Source organism: Salvelinus namaycush, chromosome 20 (genome assembly GCF_016432855.1).
Source record: "Salvelinus namaycush isolate Seneca chromosome 20, SaNama_1.0, whole genome shotgun sequence".
NCBI classification, from domain to species: Eukaryota; Metazoa; Chordata; class Actinopteri; order Salmoniformes; family Salmonidae; genus Salvelinus; species Salvelinus namaycush.
This window is the reverse complement of record NC_052326.1, coordinates 11,980,146-11,995,745: the sequence shown is the minus strand read 5'-3', so window position 1 is coordinate 11,995,745 and position 15,600 is coordinate 11,980,146. Positions and strand designations below refer to the sequence as shown.

The 15,600-nt window shown below is 42.6% G+C and overlaps 1 protein-coding gene across 1 annotated transcript in view; it reads right to left on the bottom strand.

Annotated features, from left to right (window-relative positions):
* Positions 1–15,600, bottom strand: part of LOC120065669 (potassium voltage-gated channel subfamily D member 3-like) — a 119,583-nt gene that overhangs the window by 10,386 nt on the left and 93,597 nt on the right. The window contains exons 2-3 of the mRNA XM_039016736.1: positions 9,844–10,006; positions 327–431 (exon numbers count right to left, since the gene is read on the bottom strand). Coding sequence (XP_038872664.1) covers positions 327–431; positions 9,844–10,006 — 268 coding nt within the window. The remainder of the gene's footprint in view (positions 1–326; positions 432–9,843; positions 10,007–15,600) is intronic.

The window sequence follows — 15,600 nt, the reverse complement described above, 5'->3', positions numbered from 1 at the left end:
ACACAACAGAGAGAACTAAAACACCCAGCAGGTTGAAATGGGAGCAAGCCAAGACATTTAGTAAAGAGAGAGGAGAAACTGTCTGGTCAGTAATGAAGATGCCCAGACAATCACAATAATCACTCTAGTCAAAGACATTACAGCCACATGGTGCCTCAATGAATCGAATCACTGCTGTTCGGCCTAAGATCTGAAAACTTGCGTTAGCCCCCCGAGCTAATGCTTGGGTTTCAGCTCAGCGGGCTAACTCAACCTTGTGGTATGCACCACTTGCGTGCATATCTCAAACTAGGATTGGGCCTTCAGAGGTCAAAGGGCAACCTTACCGTGAGCTCCAGCAGTTCGTTGAGGAGGTCGTTGCGTTTGCTCTGGAAGAAGCCCGTGCAGGAGCTGCCCGTCTGGGCTATTCTTATCCGGGCCAGTCTGGCTTTCTGTGTAGGGAGAGGTTAACATGTCAAACCCAGACATGGATGAGATATGTCTTATCATCATCTAGTGGTGAGAATTCGCAGCCTCATCATCACCCCTTCCCTGGATGATGTAAGTGTGTCACCATGGATTTGTAGGGCTAGAGTGGGCTCACCATGTAAACATTGTGGTGGTGATCACTTTCAGTCCTGTTCGTATCACAAGATATCAAGCTATCCATCAGTCTTAGTCTTACCCACAGCTAAAGCAGCATGTTCATTATATAGCCTCTTTAAATCCTATCCATTTGTCTCAGCCGTCATGATTCTTTCTCCACCTCTAGGACTGAATTATAAGTGAAGTGAAGACTACATTGAGATCGCAGGTGACATCTAAGAGTGATATTAAAGAGGAGATTCAAGTGCCTACTCTGAGACAACAGACTAAAGTGCTTTTCAATCGTTCAAGGTGAGAGTATTTTAACCTTGGTCCGGGCGATTGCTTTGCACAAACACATTTTAGATATCCCCACAAAGAGTAGCACTGCCTTCCCTGAAGACTCTTGACATGTTAGGGTTTAGAGGTTTTGGTGATTCAACCTGTGAGACAAGCTATGCTGTCCTCAGAGATTCTAGGGCGCCAGGCTATGTGCGACGGAGCTAGCACCTATAGCCTGGTCCCAGATTGGTTTGTGCTGTCTTGCCAACTCCTATGTAATTGACAAGACAGCACAAAATGATCTGGGATCAAGCTAGCACCTCTATGCTGCTGCTACTCTCTCTGCCTGTCACCAGTGGGAAATAAAAGACAACTTTTAATTTAAATGAGCAGGCTCATGACATCTGCTTTACTTGACATGTTGATCAAAGGCTTCGTTCGACGCATGGAAAGCTCAAATGAAAAACTGGAGCAGTAGCTAACTGAGAGGAGTCTTTGAAAATGTCGGTGATGTGCGCTGATGGTTTCTTCAAAAATAAGAGAATAAAATTTCAAACTTAATCCTGTTCAACTTCCTTCCCGTATCGCTTCACTCTGTGCTGTCTGACGAGAGTGGATGTTTCACCGATTCAGCTGTGGCCACAGCCCAGCCACAGCCCAGCCACAGCCCAGCCACAGCCCAGACACAGCCCAGGAGTAAAATAATAGTAATCTCTGAGCAGTGTGTCTGATCTGATCTAATGGAGCCAGCATCCTCTCTGTCCAATCAGACGGGCAGCTGGACTGCAGCCGTCCACACATGACACAGGATAAAGTTCCAGGAGTTTCTCTGAAGGGAAGCCATTCTCCGTTCTGTGCTTGAAGTTTTTCTTCTTCCCTGGACTCCCTCTGCCGGCACACTGTTTCTCTCTGTATGGCTCCACCTGACTTTGCCATTTCATTAACACTGTGACCCCAGACCATTCAGAGCCCGCTGTGCTCCTGGTGAGAGCCCTCCCAATTAGTCGAGCAAATAAGATTTGTGATTTGTGTTACACTAAAATAAAACCTCAGCCGCCGTGACTCTGGACTTCGGTAGCACGTCACCAGAGGCTGTCCAGGCTAGAGGTGACCCTCAGTTAAAGCAAAGGGGAGACTGCCGCACATTCTTCTTGATACCCTTCTTACATATTATTGTACTTTTCTATGACAATAGAAGAACTACCAGCCTATTTCTGTGCGGGAAGCACATATCTGATAGACGTATATTTAAACGTCTGTACGAGGGAGATAGGATAGGATACATGAGTTATTTTTTCCCAGCTTTGGCCCCAGATGGCCAGCTAATTGTACTGGGAGCCTGGAGCAGCCCACTATTAGAGTGAAATGAAGATGGATGAGGGGGGAGGGGTGAACATGGCTAATTTGAGAGACACCCGCTCTGGCTCGTCAGCGCACGTGGAGCAAGGTGCATGTGGTGAACCTCCCCTCCCGTCTCCGTTTCAGCAGCCTGGTATAAGTGAGTAATAACTGTTAGCAGATAGGGGGTAAGGGCCGTGAGGGGCACCGGGAAATTAGAGATGAACCACTGCAGTGTTAGAACTCTTGATAGGTTTCCACTGCAATTAACATAATATAAATCGTGATGTTACTCACTGTAGAAGAACAGAGGAAAGCGTACACTAGCAATTTGCCTTAACAGTTGACCTCAGGAGTGACCACAATAGCTCATCTGCATCTACTTCTTATCTGCCCTTACTCCCACAAGGTCATTCTAAGGACAGGTATCTAAAGAGGGAGAGGGCATCAAATGAAAGGAGGCTGTTTCTCAGTCTCCATGCCTCTTACTGGACTCACCTGCACCTGGACTCTTGTCTTTTTCATGAAAGGTCAACCCCACTGAGGCTGTAGCGAGAGTAGTTAGCCACCACTACTTAATGCTTGGTGTTTGTGTGAGTGTTAGGGCTGACCACATTTAGTCGACTGGTGGATTGTTTGGTCTGATAGTCTGTTTTTTAGTTGAGCAGTCACAACAACAAAAATGCTGTGGCACACGAGACACCTGTCTGATTCTTTGCAGAGGCCGCGGGGATGGCACAGTCCAAGACAGGTATCGGCAACCTAAGACACGAGAGCTGCAAGGGTATTTGCCTTGGCACGCCAAGCAATTTGATAACGTTCAGAAAATAAGTGAAATTGCATTTGTTTCCCCTATATTGCTATTGCTTTTGACCTAAATACAGTTGTGAGAGTATTCCTTAGGCCTACAGTACGTGTGAAGATAATGTGTCTTGGGTATCATTTAAAATGTTGAGTTAAGAAGGGTAGCGTGGCTTTGATGCACAAGGTGCGTCTCTCTCCAGAATGCGCTCTCTCTACCACCAATTTGTGTGCATTCATTGTTTCATAACTTCATTGTGTGAATGGTTTGCCCTTTGATTGTTAGTGTCTATCAATTCACCATTACATACAGTACATCACCAGTTGTACATTTACCGTTGATTCCCATCATTTTTTATCAACAATATTTGTTTGGTTACAGTCATTTCTGTTAACGCATTCAATGTATTATTAATACAGTCATTTACCGTTATCATTGTCAGAGTGGACACTTGTTTGCAGAGCTCACAACCTATGCTACACTTGTGAGGATCAATTATTTCATTCCGTTGTATTTTGTTTGGAGCGCTCCTGTCAATGTTGAGTCGGGACGCACAGCTGAGTACGTATAGAAGCAGGCTACCTGGCCTGCGCACAAATGTGTAAAGGTGCCCATTTAGGGATGTCTGATAATATTTTGGATTATCTTAACTCAAAATGCGCTGTGGAGCTATTCAAAGTATTTTTTCTTCACCTCAAACAGCAAGCAAACAAAGTCTGTTTTGACATACATTAAATCCAATCAGGATTTTTCTTTGCTGGCCTTTGGGGAGATAAATCTAGCTAGCTAAGTCAGCCATTGGCTAGGCCATCAGAAGCTAATAAAGCCATTCAACTGTATTAGGGCAAAATTTGGGAGTGACAGTGGAATCAACCAATCACATTTTGACTTAATGGCTGAGACCGTTTTTACAAAAGCTTATGGAAACTTCTGCCTTCTTGAAGGCCAACAGTTGCTAGGCAATAGCGAGCTAGCTTTGTTGTCGGCTAGTTTGCAGCGGCTGCAGTAGGTCTGTTGGCTAATTTGTTAGCTTCTCCCTTTTCAATGATAACTGTCAACAAGAAGTTAAGTTTAAAATGATCTGGTGAGTGGAACTGCCTTTGGAGGGATTGGAAACCCAAATTGGTCTACACGGACAAGTTCTGGCCTGGTTTAGATCTTATCTGTCGGAAAGATATCAGTTTGTCTCTGTGAATGGTTTGTCCTCTGACAAATCAACTGTGCGTTTCGGTGTTCCTCAAGGTTCCGTTTTAGGACCACTATTGTTTTCACTATATATTTTACCTCTTGGGGATGTCATTCGAAAACATAATGTTAACTTTCACTGCTATGCGGATGACACACAGCTGTACATTTCAATGAAACATGGTGAAGTCCCAAAATTGCCCTCGCTAGAAGCCTGTGTTTCAGACATAAGGAAGTGGATGGCTGCAAACTTTCTACTTTTAAACTCGGACAAAACAGAGATGCTTGTTCTAGGTCCCAAGAAACAAAGAGATCTTCTATTGAATCTGACAATTAATCTTGATGGTTGTAAAGTTGTCTCAAATAAAACTGAAGGACCTCGGCATTACTCTGGACCCTGATCTCTCTTTTGACGAACATATCAAGACTGTTTCAAGGACAGCTTTTTTCCATCTACTTAACATTGCAAAAATCAGAAACTTTCTGTCCAAAAATGATGCAGAAAATTTAATCCATGCTTTGTTACTTCTAGGTTAGTCTACTGCAATGCTCTACTTTCCGGCTACCCAGATAAAGCACTAAATAAACTTCAGTTAGTGCTAAATACGGCTGCTAGAATCCTGACTAGAACCCAAAAAATTGATCATATTACTCCAGTGCTAGCCTCCCTACACTGGCTTCCTGTTAAGGCAAGGGCTGATTTCAAGGTTTTACTGCTAACCTACAAAGCATTACATGGGCTTGCTCCTACCTATCTTTCCGATTTGGTGCTGCCGTACATACCTACACGTACGCTACGGTCACAAGACGCAGGCCTCCTAATTGTCCCTAGAATTTCTAAGCGAACAGCTGGAGGCCATTTTTATGAAATGGTCTGCCTACCCATGTGAGAGACGCAGACTCGGTCTCAACTTTTAAGTCTTTACTGAAGATTCATCTCTTCAGTGGGTCATATGATTGAGTCTGGCCCAGGAGTGTGAAGGTGAACGGAAAGGCTCTGGAGCAACGAACCGCCCTTGCTGTCTCTGCCTGGCCGGTTCCCCTCTCTCCACTGGGATTCTCTGCATCTAACCCTATTACAGGGGCTGAGTCACTGGCTTACTGGTGCTCTTTCATGCCGGCCCTAGGAGGGGTGCGTCACTTGAGTGGGTTGAGTCACTGACGTGGTCTTCCTGTCTGGGTTGGCGCCCCCCCCTTGGGTTGTGTCGTGGCGGAGATCTTTGTGGGCTATACTCGGCCTTGTCTCAGGATGGTAAGTTGGTGGTTGAAGATATCCCTCTAGTGGTGTGGGGGCTGTGCTTTGGCAAAGTTGGTGGGGTTATATCCTTCCTGTTTGGCCCTGTCCGGGGGTATCATCGGATGGGGCCACACTGACATTTACTCCTGAGGTGCTGACTTGCTGCACCCTCGACAACTACTGTGATGATTATTATTTCACCATGCTGGTCATTTATGAACATTTGAACATCTTGGCCATGTTCTGTTATAATCTCCACCCGGCACAGCCAGAAGAGGACTGGCCACCCCTCATAGCCTGGTTCCTCTCTAGGTTTCTTCCTAGGTTTTGGCCTTTCTAGGGAGTTTTTCCTAGCCACCGTGCTTCTACACCTGCATTGCTTGCTGTTTGGGGTTTTAGGCTGGGTTTCTGTACAGCACTTTGAGATATCAGCTGATGTAAGAAGGGCTATATAAATACATTTGATTTGATTTGAACTGTGTTTTTTACTGCAGCGTGCTTGCTGTTGTTAGCCATCTCTTTGAAAATAACCAATGTGTGTGAAACATTGTTGCATTTCAAGTGGAACTGACAGCATTTTAGCTAAATGAAATATTATTAAAATCTGTTCATTTACACCCCCAGGAAGAATATGACACTTTTAAAAACATTTTCTGAAAAGCTATCACTTAGATATGGTAATTTTGACATTTTCATAAATTCTTACAATTTTGGGGAATTACGTATACTAAATTCTAAATTCTATAGCATTATAGAGTGGGAAAGCGGCTGTGCGTTGGACAATTATTAGACACTGTAGTAAATAAAACCAAATATAAACATCTGTCTTGTCCAGGACTGGAGTCTACACAGATCGGTGCGCTATAGCCAAACAGAACTACTGTAGGCCTTTATACAAACAAGCCATTTGCCACACGGCCTGCCATCATTCACTTTGAACTGGAATGTGTGTTTACAGGCAGTTGCAACAGCATGACTTTATAGCATTAAAACGCATTTGCCAAAAGCCACAAAATAAACCTGAATTGATTTCTGCAAATATGCAAACACCACAGGAGTGCTCTTACATTTGGGAACTTTACAGTCCTATTGATCAAACAACCATGAAAAGGTAAGCTCTCTCTCCCTCAGTTATGCATATCAACAACAACAAGATCAACAACTAATGCTAGCCAGAGCAAGATTAGCTCAAATCTAACGAAGGAACATTAGACAAACCCTCTCAAACTTTTTCAGCTAGTTGGCTGTCAAAATTGCACTGATAAACGATGGGGAATTGTAGCCTCCTCGTCCTTCTGCAGCTTGCCTGCCAATGCATGCGTGTCCCAACCAAGCACACAAGCTAGCTAGCTAGCTACATCCACACACAAATGAGAGAACAGCTCACTCTGACCATTGTACTCGCCGTAGCAGAGCTGGATAGGCTGTTTACATGTTATCTGGAGCGTTCTTGACTAACTATTACCTTTTTGTGCCTACGTTTACTGACACCGGTCATATTCAGCTGGTGTTGCACGTTTGTAAATTCATCAGTTGTTCTGCACTCTGGTAACGTTACACTCAGACGAGAGTGCTCTGAAATCGAAGTAGATAGCCAGAGTGAATTTGCAAACGCAAGAGATATGCTAACTGGATAACAGTCATTCAAGTTCTTGCTATCTAACCAAATGACATCTGCATCTCTAGCTGTGTATAGTCACCGAAAAACGATTTGAGCGGAAAAAGTCAGTCACTCACCCACTCCTCCAATGGCATGACATGACATCCTCCTAGCAGCTAGCGAACTATCTAGATAACGTTAGGCTCCATGTGTTTTTAGCTTGCCACATAAATAGATATGCTAGCCTTATGACTGACTTGTGATAATTGCCCTTGCTAGTTTGATTGTATTGACATTCCCATCCTTAGTTACATTCGTCTGTTTTTGTCCAGAATATTGAGTCATTGAAACTGAAACGGTGCATCCCGAATGGAGGTAGCAAACAGGCCAGCTGTGATTTACAACCTGATGGCAATATTTCTTGGACTACCAAGAAATGTATTGGTGAATTATACTAATCATGCATTGAACTGCATCCATCTATGCCTTAATGTACGCCATGGAACGTTGAGTCAAATATAACCAATTTTTATAACCTCTCATAGAGTTGGTTATGTAGCATAAACTGGGAATTTGATATTTTTGACTGATATTATGATTGTCTGCTTGTTCCATATCGGCAAAGTAGTTAAAACACTGTTAGTTCCACTTTAAACTTTAGGTCACCGGTTACTTTGTGCTTAAACATGACATGTTATTTGCAATGGGAAGTAATAGTTGCACATTTCCATTGGTTGTGCTTTTGTATTCTTATGATTGGGACCTACTAGCTTATGTCCAAGTTTATGGACTGCTTATCCTTTAACATCATGCTGTGTGTGACTGCTGTCTTTCCATCGGCCCCATGCAGTGGTGAAGTGGTGCCTGGAGAAGTAGGTGTACTCAAATTTTGCCAAAAAGTTCCCAAACAGGCTGTCAAAGAAAGGCACCCTGTGGGAATTTCTTTAAATGTTTCTTTAATTTTTTGTTATTTTAACATTTTTTACCCCCCCAATTTCATGGTATCCAATTGGTAGTTACAGTCTTGTCTCATCACTGCAACTCCCGTATGGACTTGGGAGAGGCGAAGGTCGAGAGCCGTGCGTCCTCCGAAACACAACCCGACCAAGCCGCACTGCTTCTTGACACAATGCCCACTTAACCCGGAAGCCAGCCGCACCAATGTGTCGGAGGAAACACCGTACACCTGGCGACCGTGTCAGTGTGCACTGCGCCCGGCCCGCAACAGGAGTCACTAGTGCACGATGGGACGAGGACATCCCTGTCGGCCAAACCCTCCCCTATCCCGGACAACGCTGGGCCAATTGTGCGCCGCCCCATCGGTCTCCCCGTTGCGGCCGGCTGCAACAGAGCCTGGATTTGAACCCAGAATCTCTAGTGACACAGCTAGCACTGCGATGCAGTGTCTTAGACCACTGCGTCACTCGGGAGGCCCCAAATACGAAATGTTTCTATACATTTTTCAGATTTTCACTATCAAAATCACACTTAAAAAATAAAATTAAAATAAAAGAATGCTTAAACCACATCAATCTGATTGGGTAGGCCTTTCAGGGCCTGGCACCCCAATGGGTGGGCCTGTGTTCACCCAGGTCCATCCATGTCTACGCCCCTGATGCAAACAGCTCATGATGACAATTGCGCATCACAAATAGCCTACTAACCAACACTTAAGACAAAACTTTTTGTATACCTGGTTTGCATACCCATTGTTGCCATTTACTGGTAGATATCATAAATTGAAACGTCTTTCCTACCCTACCGGCTACTGACGTCATTCTTCTGTGAGCTGCTTCATGCCAAAACCAGTTGAGAGCTGCATACTCTTGCTGCCTGCAGATGATATTCCGCTGAAACTAGGCTACAGTATGTGTGTGGCGAGCAAGTGAAGTATTCACGTGCTTTGTGATTGTGTAGGCTACTTTGTGCATGATTTCTCTATTGTACTACATACTTGATAAGTCCTATACCTCCACTACACTACTTTGATACGCATCAGTAGGGATTAAGAAGTGAGTATACGCAATGCCAACTGAAAATAAATTGGGTATACGGTTTATACCTGCGTGTGTATACCCTCCACTACACCACTGGCCCTTTGTGTTTTACAAAAAGTGCACTCACCTACATGAGTGTGGCGGTATTACGGTTGCTGTCCTTTCAGAACCTGTCACACACTGAAGGCCTATAGGTTCGCTTAAGACTGTTATTAAGACATTAACGTTTCAGTCGACCGCGAAGCGGTTTCATGCGCTGACTGAATGGAAGCTGAGTTCTTTACTCAGCTGGTCTAGGAAGATATTAAGAGTCCTCACTGTCCAACAGAGTACAAATGTATCTGACACCGAGACAAGATCAAGACACTCATTATGTGGTCTCCAGTACTACAACACTGGGGACAGCCCTGTGGAGGGTTTTCTCTCCAAGGGACTGAGAGAAAAAACAGCAGGGTGTGTACAGTCTGATGGTAAGTATTAAAGTACTTCTTTGCCGTCGCCATTAAACTAATGATGTTTTGCGTTAATGGTGGTTTGATTTTGTGATGCTGGACCATGGGCATGCAGATCCATGCTGCGACCCCAACAGTTTCCAGTATGGAACCTCTCACGTCTGTCTGTCTGCAGGGCGTGCCAGAGGTTAATGGAGTCTCCGAAGTCAGGGGGGCGAGGGGTGTTGTATCCACACACACACACACACACACACACACACACACACACACACACACACACACACACACACACACACACACACACACACACACACACACACACACACACCTCGCCTCCCTACAGCCGGAAGCGGGTCATCTAATAAGTGAATGGTGTTCACCTGTACCTTCTGCGCACGCCGTTTGTCAGCTCTCTGGTTCTGGTGATAGATTCGGCTAAAGTTGGACACGATGACGGGAACAGGCAGGGCGATTACCAGCACCCCGCTCAGAGAACAGATAGAACCAAAGATCTTCCCCGCGATCGTCTTGGGCACCATGTCCCCGTAACTACAGCAAGAGAGAAAGAGAGAGGGGAGGGAGGGAGGGAAGTAGGGAAAGATGAAATACTGTATTGGATACATTTAAAAATGCAGTCTACAGTTCTGAATCCATACGTGTGGCCGTCCAAAGGGTTAGCATCTATGTGTGTGTGTGTGTGTGTGTGTGTGTGTGTCGAGATGCTCCCTACTGTTTGGCCTGGGGGCTAAACCCATATCAGCAACTCCTTCTTTCATTCCCAGCCTTCCCTTTTGTTTCTTTCTATGCAATTACATGTTGCTCTCAGTTTCCTAGGCTGGGGCTAATTTGATTACACAGGTGGAGGAAGCGGTGACAGGCAGGCTCAGTAAGAGGTGGGGAGAGGCAGCGAGATAGAGGTGCTATCTGGGCTGCTCAGGCAGGGCACAACAAAGTCATGCCAGGGGGCAACGTGCCAGGGAGGTGCCAGTGCAGGTCCCCTGTTGTGAGCTCAGGGTGAGCACTGGGGAACAAATCACTTTATCAATGGGCACTTCAGGTACAAGCTCTCATGAAGGCAAGCCAAATCAGAGGTGTGTGTGTGTGTGTGTGTGTGTGTGTGTGTGTGTGTGTGTGTGTATTTAGGGGGGTTAGGGTGTTGCGTGTTGGCAGACCTATTCAGAATCAATAAACCAGGAAAAGCCCTGAAATGCAAAAACCAGTTGTAGAGTTGGGAGAATGGCTGCAGAGACACACAGACACAGACCAGGTGCATTACACTTGGTTTGACTTGGATCCTCTCACTATTCTACTAGAGTACTCATGCCAGACACATCCTTTGGCTTAAAGGTCCAATACAGCCATTTTTTATATCAATATCAAATCATTTCTGGGTAACAATTAAGTACGTTGCTATGATTGTTTTCAATTCAAATGGTCAAAAATAAACCAAAATAGCTTCTTAGCAAAGATCAATTTCTCAAGCAAGAATTTAGCAAAGACTGTCTGGGAGTGGTCTGAGTGAGGAGGGGAAAACTGAAAACTAGCTAACTAGCTAATGCCACCAGGCAGGCCAAAACTCCATCTCACCAAATTTCAGGTAGTCTTTTCAAAAAGCTCTTACACTAAAAGGGCATTACCTTATATATACATATTTCCAAACTATGAGGTTGGAATAATACTGTGAAATTGTGAAAATTATGATAATGCCCTTTTAGGGTAAGAGCTTTTTGAAAATACAATTTGAAATTTCTGCTTGTTTTGATAAGATGAAGTGCACTGGGCCTTTAAACTTTCCTCCCCACTGCTTCCTGCAGAGATTGGACTCCTAACAGGTAGCCCATAGGCTGTTGCCTTCACTGCCCCTCAGGGGGACTCTCCGGGCCTGAAGGTACACCACTGATGTGGGCGCTGGCATCAAACTTCTCCTGATGGGCATTGTCTCACACTCCCTCTCCATTTCCAAACATCCTGTACGGCCTGTCATCTGCAAACTCCCCCTGCCTACCACTCTCACTGTTAACTGCCCACCAACTTCCAACCTCTGGATTATAGAAACACAATTCTGCCAGCTGTAGAAATGTGTGTGAGCAAAAGTGATGTTCCCTCAAATCTTTCCTATCCCTTCCTGCAGTATTTGAAGTTGACATTTTCCTTTTCTCTGAGCTAAATGGATGGCAATGGTATGCTTTAATAATAACCAACAGGTACTCCTAAAAAAGATAGAGCACAAGGCAGAAAGTAGAAGAAAGCTTTTTCAGAGTCAAGCGTTTTAAGTAAAACCTTTAAGCGCTCTCAGCCGCTAGGCTATCTGCCGCCTACCACCTTTCCATATAGTGCACTACTTTTGACCAGAGGTCTATGTGCAATTTATGGGCTCAGGGCTAAAGTAAAATATCCAGAATATGGTGTCATTTGAAATGCAGCCAGAGTCATAGAATCCTTTCCCATCAATCTCTCAGCTGTCAGAAGGGAGTCTCAGAGCTGCAGCATCTCTGAAGTATCGAGACGGGCATGTTGTGTTGTGTCCTGGCTGTCAAGTGGTGGATCTCTCAGTCCGTGCTCTCTGTCTTTCTGTCTGTCACTCTATTATTGATGACACCCCCTCGGCTCTGTCTCTGCATGACAGCTCTACAGTCAGACAGAAATGTGAAAAAAGAACCCCCCTCACGAATAGTTGTTTTCTCTCTCCCTCGCTGGGTTTAGTGAAAGAAAAGTAGGCATTTTGAACATTCCTGGCGGTTATGATCGGGTCAATTTAATTTCCTTACTTTCAGACTTACGAACCAACCGTTTACAAAACGGCAACAATTACGTTGGAGGTGGAGGCTTGGAACTCAGGGCTAAAGTAGTTCAAGGGAACTGTGAAACAGTAAAGCCAGTACTGTGAAGCAATTTGACTACACTACAGTGTGATTTTCAGACACAAATACATGAACTAGCATCCACTCGACACAACCATGGAAGATGACAGACGGAATTAGGAGAGAGATAAACAAACAGCTACACTGAGAGAAAGAGAGAGGGAGAAAGAGAGCTCCTAAACCACATTGTGAATGTCACTGGAATGGAACCGCATTATAATCAAGTGATTATAATTCATCAGGAAGTTAGCAGCTTGTTTAATGATGGAAAGAAAGAAAATTAGACATTTGAACATGCTAATTTGTCCAACTCATACAGGTTAATAAAGTGAACACGTGACAGAGCAAATGGTCTATCGATAAGATTTTTGAGCAAATTAGCTTCTTCGGACATTATTTTGGCATTGTGGGATGATCCATATTGGTATTTTGTATTGTATTATCTTTACAGAGGAATGAGATGAGGATGATGGGGACGAGGAAGTAAATTGTGAAGAGATGTATTCAGTCTGTGTCCGAATTTTATCCGGCCAATTTCTTGGTCTTCATTAAAGAAACGTCTGCAATTGTTTCCACATCAAAATTGACATCGTTTAAAGTGGGTTCCTCTTGATTGTATTCTGACGAACATGAAATGATCTAAATTGAATAGGTAGCGGCATTTCAAAAAGACACAGCACAACCAAAACAATCCATTTAACTCACTGATTACAGCTTGTTAAGGGAACGAATGAAAGCAGCGGAGATCTGTCAAACATAGTTACAGCTGTGAGGTGCTTAAAGATGCAGTCTGGGATCTTAAGCACCAACAAATTCGTAACATATTGGATAAATTGGATGAAGTAGGACATAAAATGTGCACAATTTTCAGGGACCCGTTTTTGCTCGTGAACACTACTTTCAAAACTACTAGCTGGAATTATAAACTGCTCTGGAGCATCACTAATGATCAAAACTCTGTTGCCATCAGTAGCCAATCCGGACACCTATCCAAGACATGGGTGTGTCATTGTTATTGGGATTTCAACTACTGTGACAAGTAATCATACATCCTCACATACCATGAGAGTTATACCATAGACTAGCATGAGAGTTATAAACATAGACTAGCATGAGAGTTATAACATAGACTAGCATGAGATTTATAACATAGACTACCATGAGAGTTATAACATAGACTACCATGAGAGTTATAACACAGACTAGCATATGAGTTATAACAGACTATAATGAAAGTTATAACACAGACTAGCATAGGAGTTATAACAGACTATAATGAAAGTTATAACACAGACTAGCATAGGAGTTATAACAGACTATAATGAAAGTTATAACACAGACTACCATGAGAGTTATAACATAGACTACCATGAGAGATATTATAACATAGCCTACCATGAGAGTAATAACATAGACTACCATGAGAGTTATAACATAGACTACCATGAGAGTTATAACACAGACTAGCATATGAGTTATAACAGACTATAATGAAAGTTATAACACAGACTAGCATAGGAGTTATAACAGACTATAATGAAAGTTATAACACAGACTAGCATAGGAGTTATAACAGACTATAATGAAAGTTATAACACAGACTAGCATAGGAGATAAGACTATAATGCAAGTTATAACACAGACTAGCATAGGAGTTATAACAGACTATAATGCAAGTTATAACACAGACTAGCATAGGAGTTATAACAGACTATAATGCAAGTTATAACACAGACTAGCATAGGAGTTATAACAGACTATAATGAAAGTTATAACACAGACTAGCATAGGAGTTATAACAGACTATAATGAAAGTTATAACACAGACTAGCATAGGAGTTATAACAGACTATAATGAAAGTTATAACACAGACTAGCATAGGAGTTATAACAGACTATAATGAAAGTTATAACACAGACTAGCATAGGAGTTATAACAGACTATAATGAAAGTTATAACACAGACTAGCATAGGAGTTATAACAGACTATAATGAAAGTTATAACACAGACTAGCATAGGAGTTATAACAGACTATAATGAAAGTTATAACACAGACTAGCATAGGAGTTATAACAGACTATAATGAAAGTTATAACACAGACTAGCATAGGAGTTATAACAGACTATAATGAAAGTTATAACATAGACTAGCATGAGAGTTATAACATAGACTACCATGGGAGTTACTATAACATAGACTAGCATGATAGCTATAACAGACTAGCATAAGAGTTATAACATATACTATCATGAGAGTTATAACATAGACCACCATGAGAGTTAGAACATAGACTACCATGGGAGTTACTATAACATAGACTAGCATGATAGCTATAACAAACTATCATGAGAGTTATAACATAGACCACCATGAGAGTTATAACATAGACTACCATGAGATTTATTATATCATAGACTAGGATGAGAGTTATAACATAAACTACGATGAGTTATAACAGATTCAGATGAGACTTATAACACAGACTAGCACATGAGTTATAACTATGGACTAGCATGAGTGTTATTATAACATAGACTAGCATGATAGTTATAGAATAGACTACATGACAGTTTTAACATAGACTACCATGAGTTATAACATAGACTACCATGACAGTTTTAACCTCTACCGCTTCTCTCTCCCGGATCCGGGATCCTCCTCATCAAAAAAGCTGACTAGCATAGCCTAGCCTAACGCGACAGGGATATCATATAATATAATTTCATGAAATCACAAGTCCAATACAGCAAATGAAAGATAAACATCTTGTGAATCCAGCCATCATTTCCGATTTTTTAAATGTTTTACAGCGAAAACACAATATATATTTATATTAGCTCACCACAATAGCCAAACACACAACGCCATGTTTTCACCATGTTTCCACCGCATAGGTAGCTTTCACAAAACCCACAAATAGAGATACAATTAATCACTAACCTTGAACAACTTCATCAGATGACAGTCTTATAACATCATGTTATACAATACATTTATGTTTTGTTCGAAAATGTGCATATTTGAGGTATAAATCGTAGTTTTACATTGCAGCCACCATCACAAATAGCACCAAAACAGCCAGAATAATTACAGAGAGCAACGTGAAATACATAAATACTCATCATAAAACATTTATGAAAAATACATGGTGTACAGCAAATGAAAGATAAACATCTTGTGAATCCAGCCAATATTTCCGATTTTTTAAAGTGTTTTACAGCGAAAATACAATATATATTTATATTAGCTCACCACAATAGCCAAACACACAACGCCATT